Source organism: Macaca fascicularis, chromosome 11 (genome assembly GCF_037993035.2).
Source record: "Macaca fascicularis isolate 582-1 chromosome 11, T2T-MFA8v1.1".
Classification (NCBI taxonomy): Eukaryota; Metazoa; Chordata; class Mammalia; order Primates; family Cercopithecidae; genus Macaca; species Macaca fascicularis.
In genome coordinates, this window is record NC_088385.1 from 32,349,146 (window position 1) to 32,371,733 (window position 22,588).

Genomic DNA, 22,588 nt, shown 5'->3' on the forward strand with positions numbered 1-22,588 from the left:
ATAATGTTTTACCAAATATCTGGGTATCATGGCCCATCCAAGCTGACATGAAATTATCCATCACAAGTCTACCCCTTGCCAATCTAGCACCCAGGAAGAGGAAAAGATAGAAGTAACTAAGGATCTTCTGCTATTGATGGCATTCAGGTTTTACGTTATACCTCAGTTACCTTTTAAAACATTCTAGGTAATTCACATACTTTAAAAACACAGTATAAGTCTGGGTGGAGTGGCTCACGCCTGTGACCCCAGCACTTTGGGAGGTCGAGATAGGTGGATCACATGAAGTCAGGAGTTCAAGACCAGCCTGGCCAACATGGTGAAACCCTGTCTTTACTAAAAATTCAAAAATTAGCCAGGTATGGTGGCAGGTGCCTGTAATTCCAGTTACTTGGGAGGCTGAGGCAGGAGAATCGCTTGTACCCAGGAGGCAGAGGCTGCAGTGAGCTGAGATTGCACCACTGCACTCCAGCCTGGGCAACAGGAGCGAGACTCCGTCTCAAAAAACAAACACAAAAAACCACAGTATAAAGAAGTTTATATGTAGCATTGTTCCATTCAACAAATATTTACTCAGTGCCGTGTTCCTGGCACTCTCCTCCATGCTGGAGATAAGGACAAAGATTTCTGCTTTCATGCAGTTTACTGGGTAGAGGAGGGACACAGACAATTAACAAAATGATAGATGAGTAGAGCGGAGGGTGATAAATGGAGAAAAATGAAACTAAGAGGGGGAACAGGGGATGCTGGTGGTATTTACGGTCTTCAGTGGGGTGGCCCGGGGAGGCCTGATGGCGAAGCCGATGACACATATGAGGAGTGCTGAAGGGTGTGAGGGAGGCAGCCATTGAGGTAAGTGGGAAAGGGTTCTGGGAGAAGACAGCAGAACGCAGAACCCCTGAAACAGGAAGGTGACGTGGCTGGCATGCATGTGCCTGCAGCCCAGTGTGGCTGCAGCCGAGTAAGCAAGAAGAGGAGCAGGAGATGGGTCATGGAAGTAAGGCGGCAGGTGGTGCAGGGCGAGCATGGAGGCTGCTGCAGGGCCTCCCACTTTCCCTGTGAGTGAGGTGGCGTAACTGGAGCCTCCTGAGCTCCAGATTGCTGTGAGTGGGGCTCCAGCGGGGCTGGTCTTGAACTCCTGACCTCATGTGATCCACCCATCTCGACCTCCCAAAGTGCTGGGAAGATCCCTGAGGCTGCTCTACTGAGAACAGACTGAAGGGAAACAGGGCAAAGGTGAAAACCACAACACCAATTAGGAGCATATTGCTGCAGTCCAGGTGACAGGTGGTGGGCCAGTGGAGGTGGAAGGAGGTGGTTGGATTCTGGGTATTAGTCACATTTACTGAGGGTGTCATTGCTCTCATTGCTTAAGGATATTGCTTAAGTCTTTTATATGAATTATCTGGTAATCCCCCAACCCTATGAGGTAGGCAGCATCGCTATTCTCATTTTTAACAGAAAATCTCAACCCTATTTTGCTAAACCTGCCATATTTACTTATACAAGAAATCACAGCTGGTGTAAAGTTCCCCATCGAGGCTGAAGTGCATATTCTCCTGGCTGCTAGGAGTGTTGGCTGCTGGCAGCTCAGAGTCCAGCTCCTCTCTGGGCATTGCTTTCAGCCTTGGGGAGTTGCCTTCCCGTCCCGGATACAGCGATTGGTTGAAATGGGGGCTTAAAGGTAAATCTCTTGCCTCCATTCATGACATCTCTAAGGGGATATCCCAGTTCTAGAGCTCCCCATGGGATCAGCCGAGGCCTCTGTTGGAACTGCGTTCTACTCAACATCTCCTCTCTCCTGCTCCCCTGATGTTCCCGAGGGTGCTCCTTAACAAACTTCCTGCTTGCAAATCTTTGCCTTGGATTCTGTTTTCTGGGGACCCATATATAAGAGAGTTTTTAAGATGAAAAAGTGATCTAAGATAGCCAGAGAAAGTGAAACTTCTCTGAAAATAAATTATGGAGATTTCATTTTGAAATTCAGTTCATAAGTATGGCCACAATGTGACTTAAATTCTGTTGTTCTTTTTTTCTAAACGAAATAATGTTTAATTTCCTGAGCTTATGAATAAAACTGCCAGATTTAATTAACACAGCATATATATAGTGAGAATGTAATTTCGTCAACAAGAAGCAACAAACATAATTTTGTGTCTACTTGTGATATTAGAAAGCATATTTGAGCTTTTATACCTGAAAATACCACATCAGCTGAAGAACATATCTCCACTTGTTAAACCTGGCTAACAAATGGTAATTGAAATTTTAATTCCTTCCAGAAATACACGGCAGCTGGTATCCAAGTCCACCTGTGGTCATGAGAGAGTTATCTTAAATGTTCACCTAAAATAGGCTGTGTGAAGGACTTTTTAAAATACTCATTGACTCCTGATTTTTTAAACATGTTCAGACTTCACCCCAAGCTATGCCTTAGGGTCTGCTTTATTTTTTTCTGTTTGAACGTGACAGAAATAGTTTTATAAACCGCACTATTAAAAGGAATTATAATAAAGTAGTCTTACTGATATACTCAAGGTATCAGCAAACATTGGTTAATTCGACATGGGTAGATTTCTTTAGACTCTAATGATATGGTGTCTCTTCAGTACTCAATCCTTTATTACTTTATTTTTCTACATACACGTATTGCAGTCTAATGCAATGTCCTTATAAAGTTCCTGTGATCCATACGGGAGGGAATACAAAGAATTATATCAATAGGCACTATTATCATAACAAGTCTCTATGTTATGCATTAAACATTCTCATCAGAAAGATTTTAGTTCTATCCCTTCCCATGTGTTAGGCAACTAAATAGTGAGTGAAGATTTCTTTTGTATAGGAGCATTAAAAGCACAATACAAAATTTAGTTACACCAGGAGAAAAGAGCCTGGTCTTGCAAACTGATAAAATTTAAGTGTGAAAAGGAATTATTTCTATGGAAAATAAGTACATGCTTTGAAAATGCTCAAAAAGGAAAGATGTTCAAAAAATCACTGTTGAATTAGATGTGAAATAATTGTGAAAGACTGGAAGAGAAAAATTAGAAAAATCTCAGTCTACTCAAATTATGTTGCAAATCTCTTTAAATTTTTCTTCCAATTTTAAATATCAAAACTGAGACTCATAGCAATGAATTAGGAGGTGGCTTTTGCAGATTCTAATTAGAAGATTCTTACTCAAAGAGAAGGATTTGATTTGATATCAGAAGATTGGTGAATGGATGTACATTTGAAATTTCAGTGTTAAATAAAATACTCAAGAGTTTGCTTAATTCGTTTTATGATTCTCTATTTTTAACCGACTTTTTAAGCTATTTGACAAAGCACACACGTGGCCAAGTACACATCAATATCTTGCCTTTATTCAAGGAGAATCACTATTTCTCTTTCGGGGCTTATTAGCTGAGGCATTTCTTGGGAGTTTAGTGTAGGAAGGGGTGACTTGTTGCGTGGTCTCTGGACTTTCTACTCCCATCACACAAGGTAGAAGGTTAGAAACCTTCTCCAGGGTAACTGAATGGTAGAGACCTCTGGAGGCCTATGGCAGGTCTGCCAGTGGTTTTCTGAATCTCCAACATAGATAATCCCAGGCTTTATATTACTGCAGGAGTTATAAATGTGAGAACTGCCCCCACAGCAAAGCAAAGCTAACACTTGGTGTTTGTTGAGGATTTCAGAAAAGGGTTTTGACATTTTTCTTTGATAATTTGAATCTTAAACTGAATACATGACCTTAGATGCAATATTTTCCAAGGGAGATTTCCCTTATACTACAGAAATATTATAAATGAGGTAAAGAGGAAGGAGAAGTCAGTGGTACTTCTGCATTATTCAAAAAATAAAAAAAATTAAAAGAAGCAGAATATTCATGTCATACATAATTACTAACTTATTATAGTGCTATTTTCAGCATTGTAAGCCAGCCAAAAAGAGACTGGTATAGGTACAACCCTTATGATTAATTTCACCATTGCCTTTGAGATCTATTCAGTCATTACAACACTAATGGATAATTGCTGGAATTGATTTCAGATAATAGCGCCTTTAACCTTGCATTTCCCTAATCACCTCTTTCTTGCTGTGTGCAAATATGAAAAACATCAGATACTATAAAGTTGAAGTAGAGGTGGAGCAGCTGGGAGGGAGAGGAATCCCTGTCTCAGCAACTTCCACAAAGAAATCGCAACATCAAAATAAGGGCAATCTTCCAGTCACCAAGGATAAATAATCATCAAAATGATGAATAGCTCTGGTATTTTCCTTTTCCCTCTAACACAAAGAGTGACAATCTATTTCTTAAAAACAACAACAACAACAAAAATACCCACATCCGTTGAAAATTCACCACAGAGGTATCCACACAAAAATGATATTTTTAACCAGAAGTATTTTGAATCCAGTTTGAGAGCATAAACTGTTTCACTAATTACTATATGTAATATATTTATAGCTTTAATCATTTTTCCCCATGTCTCAAGGGACATATTTCTTCCAGAAGCACAGTTGTTGAAGCAAACATTTATTTATATTGTTTCACAGCAAAGAAACGGAAGTAGCCAACCAGCTACTATAATTCTACAAAATCAACTGCCAGAGAATTTTGTTTAATTTATACTTTTGCTCCAAGCTGTGCCTGAGGGTCTGCCTTATTTTTCTTTTTGAACTTGAAAGAAAATAGTCTGTTATAACAAAACCAATTAAAAAGATACTGATACACTTCCTATCAACCATGTAAGTTTCAGGCAAACTTACTGCCCTTTTCCTCCCTTCAAGAATGCCATCTAAAATTGATAAATATTAATTATTAAAGCCAAAATATACTTTTATGTACCCTTGAAGGAATATGCCTTTTAAAAAATGACATTTCCTCATTGCAAAGGAATAATCATTGTGGAACACCTGGAACACACAAGAAATTATAAAGGAAAAAATTAATCTATAATCTCATCCCCCAGATATAAGCATTATGAACATTTTGGAAACTGTCTTCCGATGAAAGAATAGAATTATTGATTAAATCTTAAAAATGACCTTCTATTCTGCAATAAAAAACTTCTTCAACTAAAAGCTTTGATACAGTTATTCCTCTGGAACTTATATTTCTTGTAATATTTGGGAAAATAATTGATAGCAAACTTGATATGTATGGTTTAAAACTTCTGCCATATTAGGTTGGGTTTGGAGACTCACACCTGTAATCTCAGCACCTTAGGAGGTTGAGGTGGGTGCATCACTTGAGGTCGGGAGTTCGAGGCCAGCCTGGTCAACATGGTGAAACCTGGTCTCTAATAAAAATACAAAAATTAGCTGACCGTGATGGTGCATGTCGGTAATCCCAGCTACTTGGGATGCTGAGGCAGGAAAATCACTTGAACCTGGGAGGTGGAGGTTTCGGTGAGCCAAGATCGTGCCACTGCACTCCCGCCTAAGTGACAGAGCAAGACTCTGTCTAAAAAAACACACACACACACACACACACAAACAAAACCAACTTCTGCCATATTTGTCATGTTAAATATTAAGTAACAGGTCCTAAAGTCTAAAAGATTTTGATTGATAAGCAATATGCTTGTGTAAATGTAACAATGACACTGTCAAAATAAGCCTTGAGACAATCCAAGTAGACACTTCAGTGAAATGCATGATTTGGTTGGTAGATGTACTTTAAGCATATCCCAAAGTGAAACCGTCAGAAAATTCAACAAAATGTAGGCAGTCAATCTGTAGAGGCATGAAAACATCTTCAAAGGCTTCTGTGAGCATCATAATATTTAATAAAAGAGAGGATTAACCTTGCTTTATTTTGCCTATAATTGGAGCTTGCCAGGCAACTATAACTGGCTGGTTGGGTACTTCCGACTGGCTAGTTGGGTACTTCCGCTTCTGATACTAGCAGATTGCTGCTAGTAAGGCAGAACTTAAATTTTTAGTTTCTTCTGAAGCCATATCTAAGGATATGTTTAGTATTTTTTCTTCCATTGGAGGACTAAAAGGAGAATGTTAATACACACACACACACACACACACACAAAACTAACATATCCCCAATACGGTAATCAACTGTCTTATCATTTCCTTTCTGTTTAATACAACTTTCAGGGCATTTAATTTCTATACTCAAATGTCTTCATGGAAATACTTTCAGGCATGGGTTGTCTAGGGCTTTCTATATGCATACCATTCAAATTCATTGCAATAAATACCATAAAAACTTACCAGTATGTTTTTGACAACCAACTCTTGTTAGCATGTATATATTCAACTGTCAGTTCATTGTGTAATGTATAGCAATGAAAAGTTTTACAAGAAAACACCAAGACTTAGATGCAAGGTAGAGTTATTGCATTAATAGCAGACTTGAACACTGAGCCAAAAGACTCAGAGTCCAAGAGCTACCCCACCTCCAAGGATCAGTTTACTGTCAAGAGAAACAAACTCCCCCTCCATATACTGGGAGGGCCAAGTGAAATAAACAACGGTCTTTAAAGCACGAAGGCCAACACCCTGCCTGTATGGTGCTTACTTGAGAGCTGTTCTGTAGTGGTAGATCGCTTCCTTGTTCCGACCTTGGTCCTTCAGGAAATTGGCATAGTTGTAGTGAACCTTGGCATTGTGGGGCAGAGTTTGAACTCCAGACCTAAAATGAATAAATTTTTTAAAAAGCAACAAAGAATATCATTGTCAGATTCCTTTATGTTTTACTCAGTTTCACGAACCTGCGTTTGAAATGTCCATTGTATTCTAAAACAAGGCATTGTCGCCTAAAACGAGGCTTCCAAAATTTATGAATTATATAATTACTAAATGTTGTTTTCTATAGAAAACAATGGAGGCAGTATAGTGTTACATATAGCTGAACAAGCATGCTAACTGTGTGTGAACAAAACGCCCTTAGCCTATAAACATAGGGCCTTTGTTGTGCCAGAGACACAGCTGGAGCCTGGGTAAGGCTCTGTCGCTCTTCCTGAGGCTTTTCTTGGGGAGTATAAGAGGGTCCAATGGTATACCTGAGAACACATTGTACAACATGGGACACACACAGCTTTGCAATTAACAGACCAATCTCGCTTTCTTAATTTGTGGTGCAGGGGCAGATGCACCCACACTGGGGCTGCTGCACAGACAGGCCCTGCCAAGGCTGATTACAAATGCTTTTCCTTCTAGGGAGAATTGCAGCATTGGGCCAGCCCTTTCTTCCTTTTGCATCTGTCTCTGGAGCAGGTTTCTTTTTCATGGAGAGTTGATGAAATACCCTAAGTGATCTCTGAGTGCACAATAAAGAACCAGAGGAAAACAAAGATTTAATGATTTTCATAAAATGAGAGTAGCTCATAACAACAACCTGCTCCACAAAACATGAGATGTAACATGCAGTGTCCTCTATTCTCTGTCTTCTTTCTCTTTATTCTTTCCCATCATTCTTGTTTCCTTCAATGTGGAAACCCATGCAACTGGTTAGTGTGAGACTCTCTCTAGCTCCCCTCCCATCTACAAGGTCATCGCTTCCTCCTTGGTATGGTACAGTTCTCAGGGGTGCCGTATTGAAAGGAAAACACATTCCAGATCTGGGAGTGTGCACGGGGACTCAGAAAGGTCCTTAGTGACTCAACAATGGAGGGTGATAAAGTCAGGCTTATTCGAGATAATTATGACATGCCAGGCCCTCATATAATCTACATGAACGAAAGTGGTGGAAAAAAGGCAAAAGTTAATGTAGGCCCAAGCAGAATCATTAAAAAGGGTAAATTCCAGAAGTGAGATGGTTTGATGAAATCAGTTTGCAAGCATTTCTCTAAGCTGAAGTAAATGGTACAGTTGTGTATCATCCACATAGAGTCTCTTCAGTACCACACACTGTGCCAGGTGCCGGAGATACAATATGGTTAGAGTCCCAGCCCTTAGGGAGCTTATGAGGGTGAAGAAGTAGGAGGAGGGGACTACAAAATGACATGTAACAATAGGTGAGCAGGGTATCAAGGAAGCACAGCATGCTTATCCCCGAATGGGATCAGATGAGGCTTCCAGAAGGCAGTGAAGGTGAAGCTGAGACTTTAAGGATAAGAAGAAATGAAATTAGCCTCTGGAGGAAAAGGCAGCAGGATGTCCTACGCGGAGGCCCCCAAGAAAACAGAGCCTGGGGCTTCTGGGGGACTGGAAGAAATTCAGAGTGGCTGGATCATGCTAAGTCCTAGAGTGGAGAGAATCTAATAGGCCCTGTGAGTCGCACTGGAGACTTCCTGGGGAGTTATCTGAAGAGCAGCAGAGAATCAGTGCAGAGTCTCCAACAGAGAAGTGAGGGACAGGGTAGCAAATGAGAAGAACTTAGCAGTCTTCTGGCTGCAGTGCATGGAGACCTCCTCCGGGGCTGCCGAGGAACCTCAGAGAGGAGAGGAGAGGGAAAGGGAGGAAAGGGAAAGGCAGGGGATAGGAGTGGAGCAGAGAGAAGATGAGAGAAAGAGAATAGTCAGAATTTCAGCAGGGGCCATAGGGAGGAACAGAAGGAATCAGGAGATATCCAGGAAGCAGAGGTGGCAGGTGGCAGGACAAGGTGATGGTTGATTCTCTGGAGAATAGCCCTGCATGTTCATGTCGATTCAGTTTTTTCCTTCCTCCAATCATTAATTCACTTATAGATTTCCTTCTTCTTTTTTTTTTTAATTGAGATTGTCCACCAAAATAAATCATTACAAAAAGGATCACTATAAGACTGGCCTCCCTACCAATAAGTTTTGTTGGAAATTAACCTTTCCCTATACTAAGCCTGGGCCAGTTTTTTTTTTTTTTCTTTTAATGCAGGTGTAATTATTCTACAGATAAGAAAATGAGGCTTTTCTCAAAGACATTAAAAACTTTGTTTAAATGGTCACTGTACTGGTCTGCTCAGGCTGCCATAACAAACACAAAACCCATAGACTGGGTGGCTTAAACAACAGACATTTATTTCTCACAATTCTGGAGGCTAGAAGTTCAAGATCAAAGTTATGGCTGATTCAGTTTCTGATGAGGGTTCTCTTCCTGTCTCACAGATGGTCACACTCTATATATGACCCATATGGCCTTCCTCGGTGTGTGCACACAGAGGAAGCTCTGGTGCCTCTTCCTTGTTGTATACGGGCATCACCCCTCCTGGATTAGGGCCTCACCCTTGTGACCACATTTAACCCTCATCACTTCCTCACAGGCCCTATATCCAGATACAGTGAAACTGGAGGTTATAGCTTCAGTATACAAATTTGCAGGGATGCAAACATTCAGTCCATATCAATCACCAAAGCCCAAGTTCTTAATCATGAGGGAGGGCCAGCAGCAAGAGTAAGGCTGTCCGAATGCCACTGAGTGACTGTGCCTATAGGGTTTACTTTCTGCCTGGTGCTTGTCTACGTTGGGGCCCATCTGCCTGGGGTGATATCAACAATTTGAAGATGATATGAGGAGGGTGGGAGCAGGAAGGTGTTGTTTTGTCCTTTGTAGCTGCTTCAGAAACAATGTCCACAAGATCACACAGCTGGCAAGTGGCAGGGGTGGGACTCGGACCTGAGGAGTTTGGTTCTAGAGTTTCTGTTCCTTCGCCTGAAGGAAGGTGGTAGGAGGAATGATAAAATATAGACAGATGGGTTTGAAGGCTATTTGGAAAAGAAATTCCTGCAACTTATTTGCATTAAATGAGACAGGAAGACAACTGATGAGAGAGAGGAAGGACTTCGAGATGAGAACCTAGTTTCTGGGCAGTTGTACTTTAACCAGTACATATTTACATTTAATTTTTAATTTAAAGGTCAGATTAATGGGAAAATTCCATATAATGTGTTAAAGCCTGTTGGAGAAGTATGTTAGAGCATACTTCCTCGTTTTATATGGGCACCACCCCTACATCAACTTTTGTTGAGCTTTTATTGAAATAACAGCCTCTGAGGACCAAGCAAAGACGGCCCCACTAAAATCCACTGTCCGGGAGCTTGAGGACCTCTCCCGGGGAGGGATCTGATGGGCACCTGTGAAACTAGAGAACGGCCAAAAGAAACAGACCATCTGAAAGCAGCAGACCCCATATTTACAGCTGCTTCAGAGATTTAAAATGCACCACAGTGAACATGGGAGTGCAGATATCTCTTTGAGATACCTATTTCATTTCCTTTGGGTAAATACCCAGAGGAAGGATTGCTGGGTCACAGGGTAATTCTATTTTTAATTTCTTGAGGACCCTCCCTATTGTTTTACAAATGGCTGAACCAACTTCCATTCCCACCAACAATGTACCAAGGTTCTCTTCTTTCAACATCCATCCCAACACTTGTTATCTCTTGTGTTTTTGATAATAGCCATCGTAACAGGTGTGGGGTAATATGTCATTGTGATTTTGATCTGCGTTTCCCTGATGATTAGTGATGCTGAGAACCCTTTCGTATACTTGTTGACCATTTGCTTGTCTTCTTTTCAAAGATGTCATTCAGGTCCTTTGCCCAGTTTAATCAGATTAGTTGTGGGGTTTGTTTTGCAATTTAGCTGTATGGGTTGCTTACATATTTTGGATATTAACCCCTTATTGGATATACAGTTTGCAAATATTTCATCCCAATCCACAGGTTGTCTTTTCAGTTTTTTTCTTGTTTCCTTTGCTGTGTGGAAGTTTATTAGTTTGATGGAGTCCCATTTGTGTATTTGTGCTTTAGCTTCCTGAGTTCTTAGTGTTGCATCAAAAAAATCATAGCCGAGGCCAATGTCAAGGAGCTTTCCCCTTATTCACAAGAGCCAAGATATGGAAACAACCTGAGTGTCTATGGACAGAAGAATGGATACAGAATTTGTGGTATATACATACAATGAAATATTATTCAGCCTTAAAAAAGAGATACTGCCATTTGCAACAATATGAGTGAACCTGAGGGACACTATGCTAAGTAAAGCCAGATGCAGAAAGAAAAATACTGCATGATCTTACTTATATGTGAAATCTTAATAAGTGAAATTGAACACATAGAAAATGAGAACAGAATAATGGTTAGTAGGTGTGGCAAGGAGAGGAAATGAGAAGATATAGGTGCAAGGGTACAAATTTACAGTTATGTAGATGACTAAGTCTAGAGATCTCATGTACAAAAAGAAGGCTATAGCTAAGAATATGGTACTGTATATTTTAAATCTTTAAAGAGAGTAGATTTTAGGTGCTCTTACTATTAATACAAAAAAGAAAATAACAGGTAACTATAGGAGATAATGGATATGTTAAATTGCTTACCTGCAGTAATCATTTCACTGGATATGCATATCAAAACATGTTGTACACCATAATTTTATACAATTAAAAAAAGGAAAAAGAAAGAACATGGAATAAAGAGGGTTGCTTCCTTTTACTTTTCCTCTATTTTATTCCCTGTCTGAAAAGAAGGATAAATAATATCATAGATGGTGTTGATGAAATTCTGGCTGCATGGAGAGTATCTAAGAAGTACTATCAATGTCCAATGTTGGCACCAGCTGAGGTTGATAAGATAGCCTGAAGGTTGTATATTTTTAAATGTACAGTTGCTAAAGGGTTTTTTTTTTTTTTTTAGCATATCTAGTGAAGGGCAATGTATTAAACTGTCAGGGGAACCAACTCTAGGTTTTGCTGAAAACAGAGATCAGCATCTATCTTGTGCTTTACCCTTTACAAAGGGCTCCTCTGTGTTCACTCACTTAAACCTTGCTGATGGGGTTCCATATCTCTGAACTAGCTGCCTTTGGGGCTAAAATGAGGCAAGAACTACATTTGCCCTGTTGTCTGAACAAAACCTGCTGCAGACAAAGGAAAATACTCATGCTTCTCATGTACTAGAATGAGGTCCCTTCCTCTGCTTTTAAGAGGCATCCAGTAGCCAAGAAGGAAACATCCTCCTTATGGCCTAATGAGAACTTGTCACTCCTATGGTACACGGAATCACAATCCTCACACCACACAGAATAGGAGGACCCAAAGGATCCCTGGTGACCATTTCATTTTCTTTGTCTTCCTCTCATTTTACACAACAGAGAGCCAAGCCTTAGAGAAGATCAGTGGTCCAGTCATAAGTGACAGTATTGCATTTCTACGACAACCAAAGGCATTTCCTATATAGATTGTGGATACTTCTTTTCGGAGGTGGGTGCTAAAATACTAACACTATCTTTCATTTATGATATCTTTATGGTTTATAAAATCTCCTTATTTGAATGTTAAAAAGTAACTAAAATGTATGATAGGTAGCTAGAATTTTAATGTAATTTTTCGAATGATAGTATCCAACATAAATTTAGTCATATTGGCATTACATTTAGCCAAGTAAGCGTATTAGTAATGGCATTAATAATCAAATTTCTATTAAGGAAAATTCCCGACTTTTTCTATCTAGAACTAAATAGTGCATGGTAGCGGTAAGTTTTGAAGGCACCTGTGATTATAGCAATGAATACAACTGACATATTTATTGAAATTGATCCTTTTCTCTGTGTGATTAGCACAGTAATTCTAACTTATGCCCCACCCCAGGAATAGACAATTGGGCCTGTGGAAACATGGTCCTTGCTGAGATCAGGGCATTGTTTCATAATGGCAAGAGGAAGTAATAATGTTCCTAACAGGCAAGCAGAAGTGGGTGGAGTCACTAAAATCCTAAGAACACACTGCTTTTTCCCATTGTTGGTTTTGACCTTTTTGTTCTCTCTGTGATATTTTTCTGCTATGTTTTTCTAGGCTCTCATTTCAAAATGAACAGTTTGTGAAAAAAAGGAAAATAAACAACAAGCCAAAGGCAATACTTTCCCTGGAACTTAACTGGCCAGGTCACTCTTCCCTCCAGGAATAGTCTCCCTGTTTGCTTTTTTGATGCTTCAATTTCATACTTCCAATTATTATCATGGAAACATCCAGCTATACCCATATTTATTCCACAGAGAAATATAATATTCATAAATTATATGACTGAACTCAAAACCCTGTTAATAATTACAAGAGTGATTATAAATAAACATCTCCCTTTCAACTCAGGATTTTAAATTCATGCATTTCACATATCTCCCTCACACCTTTTATTGTGGAAAACTAGATAAATAACAAAAAAGCTACTTTAATCAGGTGTATCTCCAAGGTTTTAGAACATCAGTTTGTTTTGTTGGCATCATTGGACAATAGGTCAGGAGGACCATCCCCAAATTCCTAATTAGAAAACAAACCTGAAAAAAATATTCGTAGTATTCAGTCAGAGGTTAGCAAAAAGGAAAGGAAGAAGAATTTGTGACTCTCCTCAATTCTGACCCCTGCCTTGACCTGAGATTTTATAACGCCACACACAGGATGGACAGTACTTATGGAATGCTTACTTTAAATCAGGTGCTGGGCTAAGCACCAGTTTCCACGGATCATTTCCTTTAGTCCTTGCTGTAACTTGTCAAATAAGTAGTATTACTCTGCCTCCCATATTACAGATGAGGAAATTGAAGCTCAGAGAGATGAAGACCTTTTTGTAAGGTTACAGACCCAATAAATCATTGAGCAGATATTTCAGCCAAGGCCAGTAAATGGTCAGAATCAATCGTGAAGTTGATCAACAGTTGATGCTTAACAAAATCAGTACCATAAGACCGAAGTAACATTAGAACGTCACTATCACAATGTTTATATGATTGGCAAGCAAAACCACAGCCTGTGGGCCATGAGTATGTCCATGTGTTTACATTTTGTCTTTAGTCTTTTCCCCAAGACAACATCAGAGTTAAATAGTTGCAAAAGAGGCTGTATGACCCACAAAGCTTAAAATATTTGCTATCTGACCTTTACAAAAGAATCTGTCAGTACCTGGTTTATATTCTTTTCCCTGGGAAGTATTCTAAATTCTCTGCCTCAGCAATTCAGAGAAGGGGAAAGAGAACTACTGTTTTTCCTACAGAGTAGGAAGATGATCAAGGCCATAAATGTTAATTGCTGGTCTGTGGATCACTTAAACAGTTCAGGAATGGGATTTAGAGAGACCCTGAGCTGGATGCAAAAGGAAATATGTTTGTCCCTTTCCAGGTATTTTGAAGATTAGGAGAGGGAAGAGGGTTTAATCTAATCAAATTATGTTATTATATTTATACACTCCAAACAAATGTAGGGTTCTGGGCTGTCACTAGGCCCAACCAGAGCTATGCGGTGATCTACCTACCAGTTCAGCACATAGAACAGCTTCTTACTGTAAGAATTAAAGAAAATATGCCTTGCAGCTATGATCATAAATCTTTTTCTCTCTGCTTATACTTGAGCTAGCTTAGGTTAAAACAATGTAAAATATAGGCATGGCAAAGTTTATGTATCTTTTGATTTTTATACCAGATTTGGGTTCAAATCTTGGCTTCTGTAAAGGCTATTTCAGCTTAGACAATTTACCCTGTCCACACCTCTGATAAGACACAAGTGCTGGGTTCTTGTGCTTTTTGTGTGTAAGGTTCTTGCTGATAGAAAAAGTTTTGGCCAGGCACATTGGCCCATGTCTGTAATCCCAGCACTTAGGGAGGCCAAGGAGTAGAGACCAGCCTGGGCAATACAGTGATAACTGTTCTCTACAAAACATAAAAAAATATTAACCAGGTGAGGTGGCACACACCGATAGTCCCATCTCCTCGGTAGGCTGAGGTGAGAAGATCACTTGGGTCTAGGAGGTCAAGGCTGCAGTGAGCCATGATCACGCCACTACACTCCAGCCTGGGTGACAGAATGAGACTTTGTCTCAAAAATAAATCAATGAATAAATAAAATAAAATTATGCAGGAACCCCGCATCTGTATCTCCTAAAAATATATCACACAGTGGGATCTTTTGTGTAAAAGGAGGCCTCCGCTGGAAAGGCTGGAGCTTGACCAAAATTTGTATTTTCTCAACACAAAGTTCTATCTTAAGATACTCTGTAAGATTGCTCATGGAAAGGCCAGGCAAAACCATCCCACATAATTAGAGAGGCCTCGGTGAGGCCATATGTTTTAGGAATGGTCTATGGGTTTATTGTCTGGAACAGAGGGGAAGATGGAGTCTCTGCCAAGGGCATCACCATCTCTGAAATTATTGTAAATTTTTCTTACTCAACTCAGCCGGCTTGTGTTTTGGGCCATTATGGCTAATTTAGGGTTTTCTCCTCTTTTAATACTCAGCTCAGACCTACAAGAGCATAATCCTTGACGGCCTGAATTGGTCTTAGTCACCTACCCACCCACCTGTACTTACATAGTGTTCTGGGTTTAACACTGCATTATAATGAAATATGTTCATGTGTTGCCTCCCATGCAGATTCCCAGGTCCTCCATGCACACTCTCTCTCTCTCTCTCATCCTAGAACACACTGCACAGTAACAATCTGAAAACCTTACACAGCATTTCCCACATGCCAGAAACTGTCCTGTGCATCTTTCACATACTATTTTATTCTTACACTATACTCAGGAGATAAACATTAGTATTTTACATTGTAAAATGAAGACACTAAGGCACAGAGTGGTTAAGTAACTTGCCTAAGATCACACAGCTATTCAATGGCAGAACTTGGAGCAGAGCCAGAAAGCTTAACTCCAGACCCCGCACTCAACCACTAACCTTAACGTGCCTCATAGATTCTCAGTAAATGTTTGTTTGACTGATCTGAACATTACTGAGCACAGATGAATTCATAAAAACATCTGTTCTGGCCTTGAAGGAGAAAGAACAGTCTTAATAGTCTTTTAAAGTCTCAGATTCTTAAAAGTTTTCTCAGGGCATAGATAAATGATAATAGGCAAAGATTTCTAAAAAATATCAATAGCTTTGATTTGCACATTACACAAAATTTCATTTGACCACCAAAGGTCTCTTCAGTTACAAAATCTCTTTAAGGACAAATGTCGAATGGCTGTTGTTAAGAAATCAATTGATGTGAAGATACTTACTACATACTTCCATCTAAAACAATAGAAGTTTCTGGATGCAAGGTCAGTCAGGTATTTTTTTTTCTTTTTTTTTACATCGTTGGCATCAGCTGTGAAGGGTTTGAGTACTAAGTCTGCCAACATCCATTCCCAAAGTTGCTCTGATTAAGCAGTCAACATCGTTAGAAAATACAACCACTGTTAGTACCTTTATGCAGGCAGAAGGTTTAACACAGGGCAGAATTGTTTTGAAGTTTCTCATAAAAGCTCTGACTATTGAAAGAGAAAGGAAGAAAAAATTATGCCAACAGAACTCAGAGGAAGTTATATTACTGAACTTAAATACCCCTGTGTTTACAGAATGACCTCAGTTAGCATGAGGCAGAAGGAAGGAATGAGTCTGTTGTGAGAATCGTGTTTAATAGAAAGGGGTATGACAGGGACTTAACAGAATCTGATACCTAAGAGTGATTTTGCAGATCTGTGTGGGAAAAAAGATGCATTAAAAAAAAATTCACACAAAAAACTACATTGAGCTCCCTACAGTACCCACTGAAATGATCATAACGATGATCATGACAATAATATGTAATAATACATAAATAAAATAATAGGACATGCATGCCAGATGGACTTTTTGTTTTACATTTTTAAAAATATATATTTTTAAATATATATTGCCAAATATTATAGCAAAATCAAATACATTATTTAAAAATAGTAGAAGGCTGCAGTGAACTTCTGTCTTATTTGTTCATTCACTCATTCATTTATTTTTGGCAGCCCAGAGATTATTCCCCCTTCTTACGGTGCTTGGATTTCCTGCTGGGAACCTCCCTGTTGCCTCACTTTGAGAAGTCTGGGTGGAATCCCAAGGGGTTCTGCCTGCCCTAACTCCCTCCATGGAACTCAGAGGACGCTTCTTGGTCAGTCAGTCATCTCGGTGCCCTGCTAGGGACAAGGGGCAGGCATGTGACTAATCTTAAGTTCAACCAAAAAGCTTTCTTTTCTTAGGACTTTGATGCATATTTCCAAAAAACTAGTGTTAAGTTTACCTGTTTGTTTCTGAGAGGGTGCTCAAGAGGGATTGTCCAGATGCCTGTTTCTTGTCTTGGGCGTGCCGGGTTCTTCACTTCCCTTCAATTCTGTATGCTTTCCTAGCCTCTTCCAACAGTTTCCCCTTTTCTTAAGTGATACCAGCTCTGCTTCAATTGTTTGCCCCCAGTGAATAAGTGTTGGGTACCAGCTAATCAGGAAACCAAGTAAAAATCATGCTGACTAAATTGACCAATCAGGCCATAAGTGAGGATGGAAGCTTGGAAGAGGCCCAGACTGGGGATTCTTGGGAGATTGGGCAAATACTGTTTGGGTGTCAGGTGTGGCAGTGCCAAGAGAGCCAGGTGAAGGTCACTAGGGCTGTGGCATTTAGTGAGGCTGACTAAGCCCCAGAAACACAGCATCATGAGTGGCAGTCTCAAAGAATGTTCAAAATTAAGGTTCAAAATAAAGCAATTAGGTCACAGATCACAACATAGCATGCTGGAATATTCTGAAGAAGGATACTGCATTTCTCTTCCCTCTGGCTGTGTGCTCACCTTTCGCATGCACTTGACTGAACAATGAAATTAGGCTTATCGGTTTCACTTTGTTTATAGCTGATTTTACAGCCCCGCTCATCATTAAAACTGTTTCCATCTGAATTCACAGACTCAAAAACTTTCCCAGGAGACTTATTTTCATAAATTCACTTAGAATGAGCTTATGTTAAGTTTTATACATCATTTAAAAATTCTAAAGTTAAAACCCCAGATAAAATTATATCTTCCATTTAAAACTTTTACTAAAGATAGTTTTCCTTGGTAAATACTGCCAGGCCCATGTTACCTCATTCGTTTGGAAACAATTTGTAAGCAAAGAAATAAGCAGGAAGATATTTACTTTTATCTGTCTAGTCATACCTGAATAGGGACTCTCTTGAGAGCCAAATTTCATTCTGTTTCACAGTTTTCCAAGAGAAAAGCAGCAGCAGCAACACAGTGGACACAATCAGGGTGGTGGCCCCACATCGATTCAGCCAAGTGCACAGCTTGCTCAGTCCATGCACAAAAAGGATGCAGTAGCCCATGCTGGAAAACAGAGTGGAAGGATCGGGATTACTTTGGGGGTGCAATGGCTTCCCCCCAGAATTATCTCCTACAAAACTAACCTTCATATGAAGCTTGTCCTGTGCTAGAGAAACAAACAGAAACTCCCCTGCCTTGGACAACATTAACATGTTAGTTCTCTGAAGCGCTGCACTAGCATATTTGCTATGTCTTATCGAAATATTTCTTGCTATTTCTTCAGTGTAGAGAATGATAGAGTCATCTTGCAGGCTCAAAGTGCCCTGGATTTTAGCAGCTGAGGCATCATGAGAAGTCTCACATATAAGCTTTTGGGTCCTGAACGGATCCTCTGACCCAAGCTCCCTCATGTCACTGTCACTGTATAACCCTATTGGCACCATGTACCCAAATTTGGAGTCTATGCTGCCACAGGTCACATCACAGCTTTGTAGGGACAGTGTCTGAAAGCTCTGCGTCAGGTCCTGGAAGGGATGTTGGTCATCAAGGAGGACTGTTCTCTGTTTCCAGGGCCATCTGAAGCCCTTAAACTTTGGAAAATCTACCCACAGGCCGACTCCTGAGCCTCACAACTTGGAGCTCATCACAGACAAGCTGTACTGATATGCCTAGCGTTACCGGTAGGTACAGGGCTCATGTGTTATCTGAGTAGCACTTTGTATATCAGCATTACATCTCTAAAAGCCTTTGGCTTCGTGCCACGTGGTCCCTCACATCATCTATGTGCCCATAGAGACACTTCCTGCCTGCCACTTGGACACAGAAGAATATAAACTTGCAGTTTATACCCATTATTGCTGTGTGGATTTTAGTTGAAATCTGAATTTTTTTTTTTTTTTTTTTTTTTTTTTTTTTTTTTTTTTTTTTTTTTTTTTTAGACAGGGTCTCACTTTGTCTTCCAGGCTGGAGTGCAGTGGTGCGATCATGGCTCACTGAAGCCTCAACCTCCTGGGCTCAAGTGATCCTCCCTCCTCAGCCTCCCCCATAGTTGGGACTATAGGTGTTCACCACTACACCCAACTAATTTTTGTATTTTTCTGTAGAGATGGGGTTTTGCTATGCTGCCCAGGCTGGTCTCGAACTCTTGGACTAAAGTGATCCACCTGCCTTGGCCTCCCAAAGTACTGGGATTACAGGTGTGATTCTTCCCAAAAATGGTAACTGCCAATTATTACAGAATATCTTCAGAAAGAAGCAAGCTTGTGTAAAGGCATCCTATATTAGAAACTATTACTAACAGAAGTATTAATACAGCCCCAAGTAAATACAGCCCATATACTTGTTCTCTTTTTTATTCATTCTTTCTTTTATGTGGCTGGCAATATTCTAGGAACTAAACATATATTTATAATAAAACACAGGCTCCACAATCAGAGAACGCCAGTCTAGTGAAACAGGTTGCTCTAGTTAATAGAAACAACTAAATATTCTCATTCCCAAACACACCTGCTTAAAAAAACTTTTTTCTCCACCTTCTGTTCTCTGTATCAAGAGCAGAAAAACAACAGAAAAGCAGTTGAGGTTTCTGACTTGGGAGACCCTGGGAATCAAGTTGGAGCTCTAATTTCTTCCTTCAAGTCCCATAAGTCGGTTAGTCCAGCTCCGTAAGTTTAGGGTTCACTGTTCGGCCAAAGAGAGTCACTGTCCTACTCCCCAGTGAGGAGGATGATTTGAGCTTAAGGAGACCCATGTTCCCCAAACCCCCACCACAAGCACTGGATTTGACTGCCACAGATATCTTGCAAGAGCCTTGCACTTGTCAGAACAGAGTCTCTAATGTAAAAACAAAAACTCAAACCAAAAACCTCTTCTCACTTCCACAACTCCCTTGTTCAACCTTAAAGGTATGGAGCTTTTCTATAAGTCTTACTTATATGGTACAACTGACCTTGCTGGTGTCATTTGCTGTGCCTGACCACAATGGCTGCTCAAGTTCATAAGCCTGCTTTGCCCCCTGTTCCTCTAGCCGCAGCTGCTCCCAACCCAAACTGAGCGGGGCATCCTATGAAGCCTTCTGGGCTCCGTTCTTTCATTCATCAGATATTTAGCTATGTACCTAACACTATTGCAGATATCAAGAACATATCAGTGAACAAAAGAGACAATAATCCTTATCCTTGTGGAATTCACATGGGTGGGGAATAACAGCTAGTGAATAAGTAAAAAACATATAGGGCATGTACATTGGTTGAGATTTTAATGTAGGTGGTCACAGAAGGCCTCATTGACATTTGAGGAAGACCTGAAATGCATAGGGAACGTGCCACGCCGATACATCCTTACAACCCTATGGATCACCTTTGTTAATGTTTAACCCATGAAAACACTAAAGAAAAAGGTTAAGTGGCTTGCTGAATTAAGTCTTGTGATAGTGTTAGGTCTTGGGACCCCAACTGACTACGCCAAAGGGAAAAAAATATTAGGTTGAAAGCTGACTCACGCAAGAAAGTACCTTTCCTTTTGTTACTAAGCATTAGCTACAGATAAAAGCTTAACTATCTTCACAGATAGCTACTCTAGGTTCACCTTATCTTATGTAAAGTGCTGATTTACTGGGGGTGAGAAGAATACATAATTGACCATTCCCCTATCTGCTCCTTTTCTCTGGCAACATGAGGATTCAGTCATGTGACCATACATTCCCACTTTCCCCTCCAGCCTGCTTTTCCCCTTTAAATACCGAAGACCTCAAAATCATCTTCGGAGAGAGGCACAGACTGCAGATTGTTTCTGTGATTCTGTGTTCCTTTCTTCCAGGCATGTCCTTAATCTTGGCAAAATACATCTCCAAATTCATTCACACATGGCTCAGATACTTTTTGGTTTCCAGGTCACTCATCTAGTAAATAATAGAGCAAAGATATAAACCCAGGAATTTCAGATTCCAGAGCCCACACTCCATGTGTAGTCCTGCTGTAGAGGATTTGGCTTGACCAGCTGATTCCTGTGTTCCTAACACCTTATCACACAACATCACCTACTTTCTTCCCAACTACTGCATTCATGACATCTCAATAGTCATTTTCTGCCTCCCTGTAGGAACAGAGCTGCCACCTGGCAGAACAAAGGGGAAGGAGAACATTGGGATTCCAACAGCTCCAGAGCAATGGCCACAAAGTGGCAGAAGACAAGAATAAGGAAGCTAACACCACAAATATTTAGCTGCATTATGTGTTTGCGTGTCTAGGGAGCACTTCCCGTGTGGCGGGCACTGCGCTAAGTGCTTTGTATGGGCCTGTCCACAATATTCGCAGTGCATGGGGGCAAGGACAGTACTGGTTTTAAATGTACTATCTAATTAAAACATTTAATCCTCATTATCCTCCATTTCATAAATGAGGAAACTAAAGCTTAAAAGAGTTAAGTAACTTGCCCACAGTCCCAGAAGCTAGGAATGGGGTCAGATCTGGAGGTTCAGTGCCCTAATGCTCTGCTATAATCTAGGGGCCGGCAATAATTAAGGCTTTCAGCCCATGCAGTCTTTGTCGTTAGTATTCAACTCTGTCTTTGTAGCAGGAAAACAGCCATCCACACCATGTAAACAAATGAGCATGGCTGTGCACCAGTAAAATTTATTTATAAAAACAGGCAGCCGGCCACATTTGGCTCATGGGCCATGTACAGCAAGGAAAAAAAACAAGAAAAAAACTTTTATCTGAGGAATGAAGTCCTTTTCATTATCAGGCCCAGAGAGGCATTAAAATGAGACTGCAATCACATCCTATTCCCCTCTTTGAGCTATGTATTCATTTTTTGAAACTGCTTGTTATTGCTACAAGAGGCTATAAAGTAACCTAATAATGTCACACAAGACACTATAACCCACACCCTACAGCTTAACAATGGATAGCCAACACTAGTCAATGTTATTCAATGTAAATCAATGAGAATTCCTGACAAACAACTTTGTATCAGCCCACTCCCTGCCTGCCCCCTTTTGCCTTTAAAAAATCCACTTGTGGCCAGGCATGGTGGCTCATGCCTATAATCCCAGCACTTTGGGAGGCCAAGGCGGGCAGATCACGAGGTCAGGAGTTCAAGACCAGCCTGATCAACATGGTGAAACCCTGTCTCTACTAAAAATACAAAAATTAGCTGGGCATGGTGGTGCACGCCTGTAATCCCAGCTACTCGGGAGGCTGAGGCAGGAGAATTGTTTGAACCCAAGAGGCGGAGGCTGCAGTGAGCCGAGATCGTGCCACTGAATTCCAGCCTGGGCAACAGAGTGAGACTCCATCTCAAACAAACAAACAAACAAACAAACAAAAACTAAACAAAACCCACTTGTAACTGCTGCTAATTGGACTGTGTAAATTCAGGGCAACTTGAATCTATTCTGCTGGGTTGGGATCCTCAGCCTTGGCCCAAATAAACTCTCTACTTTATTAATTTTGCCTCAGCCTCTTCCTTTTAGGTTGACAATAGTTTGTGGATCCCTGCTATAACCAGAATGAAGGAGAACACATTCCTTTTCAGTCAGCACGTGTATCAAGTAACATGAAAAATTTTAAATCAAATATCCTTATTATTGACATATGGTTTAAAGGAATGTTAAGCCATATAAAATAATCTCT

General features: G+C 40.3%; 1 protein-coding gene and 1 long non-coding RNA gene across 11 annotated transcripts in view; one reads left to right on the forward strand and one right to left on the reverse strand.

Moving 5' to 3' along the window:
• Positions 1–22,588, reverse strand: part of TMTC1 (transmembrane O-mannosyltransferase targeting cadherins 1) — a 285,851-nt gene that overhangs the window by 68,828 nt on the left and 194,435 nt on the right. For all 10 annotated transcript variants that reach the window (XR_012420102.1, XM_065523950.1, XM_005570472.4 and 7 more), the window contains 2 exons: positions 17,850–18,017; positions 6,530–6,643 (listed from right to left, as the gene is read on the reverse strand). Coding sequence is in view for 9 of the 10 variants with exons in the window: in XM_065523950.1 (XP_065380022.1) it covers positions 6,530–6,643; positions 17,850–18,017 (282 nt within the window). In the remaining variant the exon portion in view is untranslated. The remainder of the gene's footprint in view (positions 1–6,529; positions 6,644–17,849; positions 18,018–22,588) is intronic.
• On the forward strand, positions 614–21,190 carry LOC135966197 (uncharacterized). Its single transcript, XR_010579344.2, has 4 exons — positions 614–852; positions 12,016–12,124; positions 18,525–18,634; positions 21,054–21,190. It is a non-coding gene; the product is annotated as an uncharacterized lncRNA (long non-coding RNA).